Here is a 5,686-nt window from a genome sequence, read left to right as displayed (position 1 = left end):
CTGTGCATGAGGATTAAATGCTGGGCTCTGGGATTTCAGTGCCAGTGCAGTCTGGTCTCAGGCACACCTGGGATATGGGATATGGGATATGGGATATGGGATATGGGATATGGGATATGGGATATGGCCTTTGCCATTCTCACCCCACTCTGAGGATGGATCTCCCCGCTCCCCATCTTGGTGTGGGATGTGAACACTTCCCAGCAGGGGCATGGGGAGGGTGGGAAGGTGAGTGTCAGAGCTGGCCTAGCTCAGGCACTGACTGATGGCTCTCGCTTTCAGTCTGAAGAGGATTTCCTGGAGAGGAGGAGGGAGGTGGAGCGGCTGCTGAGGAAGAACGCGGATTGGATCTGGGACTGGTCCAGCCGGCCTGAGAACATCCCACCCAAGTGAGTGCTGGGAGAGCTCCTGCAGCTTCTCCTTCTCCAGCCCAAACACACCCCTCATGTTCCTTCCCCAAATGCAGGGAATTCCTCTTCAAACACCCCCGGCGCACAGCCACGCTCAGCATGAGGAACACCAGCGTCATGAAGAAAGGGGGAATATTCTCTGCAGAATTCCTGAAGGTTTTCCTGCCATCCCTGCTGCTCTCTCACCTGCTGGCCATTGGACTGGGGTAAGCTTCAATTGAAAAAAAGTAGATTTTTTTTACCTGCTTTCATTGTGGACTGATTCTGATCCCAAATTTCCTCTTTGTCCAAGATGGTTATTCAGGAAGTGCTTCCTGCCTGTGGTATTGCTGGATGGTTGATGTTTTCTGATTTTCTCCCTTGCTGGGAATTTCTCAGAACAATTAAGAGGCAGGGAAATGAGGAATTCACACAACACTTGGCTCCACTGGAGATGAGACTCTTAATCTCACAGCTAGGAGATCAGCAAAGGAAAAAGCTAATAGTGAATAGATTTTAAAATTCCACTGACATAGATGTGAAAATACTTACTTTTATTTTAAATTACCCAATACACTTTTTAATTCTGGCCTGGGAGGGATGGGGAGCGTGGCTGTCTGAGGCCACTGAACACGATGGACGTTCCCTGTGCCAGCCCTGGAGCTGGGGAGCGGTGCCAGGGGCAGTCCCTGGGGCTGGAGCTGGCTCTGCACTTCAGGTGCAGCTGGGTGGGAGCTGCAGCGCTGCTCCTGCCGAGTTCCCGAGGGAGGAGCTGGCAGGGAAGGGCCGGGCTGACCGTGTGCTCTGCCCCGCAGGATTTACATCGGGAGGCGCCTGACCACCACAGCTTCCAGCAGCACCTTTTAGAGCCCCTGGGATGGTGGAGCTGGAGCAAAGCAGACTCAGCTGGAGCGCAGGAGGTGCAGAGGAGGAGGGGGGAGCTGGTCGTGTGTGTCCTGTCCGTGTCCTGTTTTAGTTTAGTCTAAAAATGGGAAGGGAGACGCTGGAGCTCCCGTGTCACATAGAGCCTTCTGGATCAATCCCTGCTGGATCCATCCCCAGAGCACGTGGCAGATGCTGTAGTGTCCCTTAGTGCTTTGTAGTGAAGTACCTGAGAATTAGAGCAGCTCTGTGTTCAAATCAGCCCCAGCTTTCAGCAGCCCTTGTGCTGGGCCGTCCCACTGCTCCTGGGCGTGCTGGGAATGTTGTCACTGCTCCTGCAGCCCCGCAGGGAGGGATGAGCCCCAACTACGAGTGGCCTTAGAGGTGGATCCGGGAATTCCCAGGGGCTGTCACCCCCTGGGACAGCTTGTTTCTGGTAGTTGTTGCTTAGTTCACTTTGGGGGGAGGTGTAAGGTGTTGAGCCACAGTGGGAAGAGATGAGGATGTGGGTGAAGCTCCATCAGTTTGTCCTAGTTCAGAGGTAGAATTTGGATTTAGTGCCTACTAAAAGCTGCTTTTGCCAGGACATTTATTGTTGACATTATTGCCCTAGCAGTTACCCCAAGTTCTCTGCTGTACCTACTGCAGGCTGTCGCTTCACAGGCTTTACCTGTCCCATATAAATCTGCCATATAAATGACCCCAGCCCTGGGCAGATGAACCACAGGGTGGCTTCTCCTTGGTTTTTACTGATGCAATGCCTTTCCCTTCAGTGATTTTACCTTATTTAATGAGAAGATGAATGTTTGCCAAAAGACCATGTTTTATATATTTAAATAAAAAGGTTCCTGGTGAACTCAGCGTTTCCCTGTTCCTTTTTCTCTGGTGATGTCTGGCAGGGGCTGATGAGGCTCTTGGGCTGCACCTGCCCCTTTCCCACTGGTCACTTCCTGGCATGGAATTGAGAATTGTTTCCATGGAAACAACATCAAACCACCCTGGGCAGCCCCTGGGTAACCTGCACACACACACACACAACACACACAGGGGTGTGATGCTCCTGAGCAGCTGGAAACCGTGGGATTGCTGAGGCTGGAAAAGCCCTGTGAGCCCAGCGAGTCCAACCATGCCAGCAGTGCCCAGGCCAGCCCTGCCCCGTGTCCCCAAGTGCCACATGCACAGGGCTGGGGATCCCCCAGGGATGGGCACTCCTGCCCTGGGCAGCTGTGCCAGGGCTGGGCAGCTCTTCCCAGGAATTCTTCCTCATCTCCAAACCCCTCCCCTGAGGCAGGAGCCAAAAGCAAAGGTGGGATCAGAACCCCCCTGAAGGCTCCGGTGCCGCTTCCATTTCAGTGGGGCCGAGAGCAGCAGATCCCTGCTGAGCAAACGTTTGTGCTTTGGAGAAGGGAAGGGGTTAAATCACCGTGTCCCTTTGTCACTGCCATTGTCCCCCAGCTCCTTCACACCCCCGGGGCAGCGCTGCTCGGCCACAGTGAGGGCTCACAGCTTCTGGAACGTTCCGTGCTCACTCATTCCTGGCTGAAGTGATTTTAGTTTGAATTTCACGGCACGATCGAGGGGCTGAGCCCCTGTCCGTGAGCTGCCGTGGCCCAGTGCTGCTCCTGTCCGGGCCTGCCCAAAGCCACGGGGCAGAAACAACCCCAGAAACAATCCCAGAAACAACAATCCCAGAAACAAATAATCCCAGCAACAATCCCAGCAACAACAATCCCAGCAACAATCCCAATCCCAGAAACAACAATCCCAGCAACAAATAATCCCAGCAACAATCCCAGCAGGGTTTGGGTTGGGAGGGACCTTCAAGCCCGGCCAGCTCTGCCCCCTCCAGTTCCACCCCTTCCCACGGGGGCTCCGCTGGGCAGCGGTTTTATCAGACTGGGCTAAAATCTGGTTTTAGATAAAAGGATAAAAATGCCATGAGAATAGTCAAATTTAATTGAAAGTGGTACAAGCAAACAGGGCTATAGGAGATTCCATCCTGTCCTTTTTACTGCCATTCCACTTGGATTTGCTGATGGAACAGATCCAGAACCGGCCGGTGCTGCCGTGTCCTGGAGCAGGGGCAGCAGCCCTGGCCACCCCAAACATCCCAACTAGGAACACCCCCTTGGCTTCCATCCAGCCAACTCCCTCCCACGCAGAAGGAAATGTCAAAACACAGGGAGCAAGGCCAGGTAAACATTTAAAATTTATTAAACTTTTTGGTCAAAAGAACTGAACAATTATGTACAACCCCACGGATCGGCTCGAGCAGGCGTTGGGAACGCGGTCGGATCAAGGCTTCAGCGACCCCCCAGTTCCAACATCTCCAAAGTGTCACAAGCAACTGGCTGAACCCAGCCTTTCCTGGGAGAACCTCGGGCTTCGTCCTTCCCACCTTCCTGGGACCCAGGGCTCGGGGGCGGTACCGGGAGGGGCGGGACGGCCACGGTTTGCTCTTGGGACTGGAACACACCTTGGTTCCAGGGAGAACGGAGTGTAACCACACTTGGGGCTTGCTGGGGGAAAGCTGGGGGCTCTGGGAAGGAGTTCCCAGGCTGCAGGCACCTGGCAGAGTGCAGCCTCTGGCTGCCGGGGGCTGCTGGACTGCCCTGTTGGCCCCGGGCTCATCCGGGGAAAGGGGATGTGATTTAGGCCTCTTTGGAAGAAAAAAAAAAAACAAAACAAAGAAAGAAACAGTACCTAAGGCTTAAAACAAGTGAGCAAGAGAGCTCCAGCAGCTGCTGTCCCGCCAGCCTGGGCTCAGCGTGGCCCTCCCTGGGCAGCCCAGCCCGGAGCGGCTCTGGAACTGCAGGGGGAAATACAAGATACTACACCAAATACTTAAAATAAACTGTTCCCTTCGTGACAAGTACTAAAAAGGTTAAAAACCATAATGCACGTCAGGTCTGTCTCTGCTGAGGATGAGATGCACCAGAGAAGCTGCATTTTTATCCTCAGAGCAGAGAAGGTGTCGATGTTTTGGTTCCCTCCGTGCAAGGCCGACACTTGGTTAAGGCTGTGGATGTTTCTAGGACCCTTTCCATCTCCTGCTTGGCACACACAGAGCCTTTGACAACAAATCCAGTGCAACTCCAACTCTATGACAATGCCATGGAAACTCTAAATTTAGAATCTGAAATACTACACAAAAAGTTTGTATTAGTCTGCCAAAAACTCGGTGTTTTGGGGCAAACCCTGTCAGAGGCGCCACCAGAACTGTTCTGCACCAGCTCAGGACATGCAATACAAAAAGAAGACTGAATACATCCCTCCAGCTCTAAGAACAGGTTTGATAGGCTGTTATTTATTAAGTGGTTTCCACCAGAAGGTGTGGTTATAGGTACAGTTGGTGAGTAAATAGCCATGGACACCTGCCTACACCCACCTCAAGCCCTGCAGCGCTCCCAGGTCAGACCCTGGCCCCGGGCCCGAGGAGGAATGTACAGGCATCAAGCACGAGAAATGTTCTGGAAGGCCCAAATATTACAGCAGAGAGAGCGAGAGAGAAATTACACTTTTATGACAACTTTTTCTTCTCAGGTGTTAAATTTTTTGGTCTATAAACTGGAAAGGAAGGCTCAGACATCAATAAATACATTTGTTTTGAGTGTTGGCCTCATTGAGCACTGTCCACCAATTCTGCCTCGGAGGGCCCTCCCCGGAAGGCGCGTGGACGCTCCCACCCCACCGAAGGCAGAACCGTGCCAGGGACTCAAAGCCAGGCCAGATGCTCTCCGATAGCTCAAGGGAAGTAAGTGCATCAATGTTCCTCACTGATAGGACAACAAGGCCTTCTGTTACAGATAAACAACTGAGCTGAACTATGCGAGACGAGACTCTGTCCGCGGGCAGCCATCCTTAGTTAACCTTTTCCTGGAATAAATACAAGTTATTGGTGGCAGCTACAGCGATGATGTTATCTGTTGGGTGCCATGCTGTGTGCAGAATCTTCTTGTTGAAGTCCAGACTGTCAACGGTAATTTCGTCCTTCTTCCTCTTGCCGGTTGTGCACACTTTGCGTGGCTTGAGGATGGCACGAGGTTTGCTGCTCTCCCGGGAGGCCTCCAGGGTGGTGTCCCGGTGCGTGTTCCGCTCAAACGTCCGGAAGAAGTTGTTGTAAGATCCAGTCATGATTGTACTGGTTCAAGGAAAGGGAAGGCAGATCTTGTTAAAACAGAATCCCCCCCTCCTCTGTGTCTTACACGTGACTGTCAGGCCACGCTCACCAGGCCATGGCATTGCTCTCCTCTCCACTGGACACCTGTTCCATTCCTCTGGGACTTGAGCACTGCTTCCTGCACCACTTCTCTTTCAGCAGGTGTTCCCCTGCTGTCCCCTCCTGCCACTGGCACTCAGCTGCAGTTACACTTTGTTCATCTGCACGTGAGCAAAGCAGATTTTCCTGGTGCTCC

General features: G+C 52.8%; 2 protein-coding genes across 2 annotated transcripts in view; one reads left to right on the top strand and one right to left on the bottom strand.

The window, feature by feature from the left end:
• Positions 1–2,127, top strand: part of BNIP3 (BCL2 interacting protein 3) — a 7,720-nt gene extending 5,593 nt beyond the window's left edge. Inside the window, exons 4-6 of the mRNA XM_015633863.3 lie at positions 283–389; positions 467–616; positions 1,205–2,127. Of these exons, the coding sequence (XP_015489349.1) occupies positions 283–389; positions 467–616; positions 1,205–1,256 (309 nt within the window). The 3' untranslated portion in view covers positions 1,257–2,127. The remainder of the gene's footprint in view (positions 1–282; positions 390–466; positions 617–1,204) is intronic.
• Positions 2,128–3,462: 1,335 nt separating this feature from the next.
• The window catches only part of PPP2R2D (protein phosphatase 2 regulatory subunit Bdelta), a 23,349-nt gene continuing 21,125 nt past the window's right edge, over positions 3,463–5,686 (bottom strand). Inside the window, exon 9 of the mRNA XM_019007149.2 lies at positions 3,463–5,412. Coding sequence (XP_018862694.1) covers positions 5,133–5,412 — 280 coding nt within the window. The 3' untranslated portion in view covers positions 3,463–5,132. The remainder of the gene's footprint in view (positions 5,413–5,686) is intronic.

This window comes from Parus major, chromosome 6 (assembly GCF_001522545.3).
Source record: "Parus major isolate Abel chromosome 6, Parus_major1.1, whole genome shotgun sequence".
Classification (NCBI taxonomy): domain Eukaryota; kingdom Metazoa; phylum Chordata; class Aves; order Passeriformes; family Paridae; genus Parus; species Parus major.
Note: the sequence above shows the minus strand (reverse complement) of the source record. Positions and strands in the feature narration are given on the sequence as shown.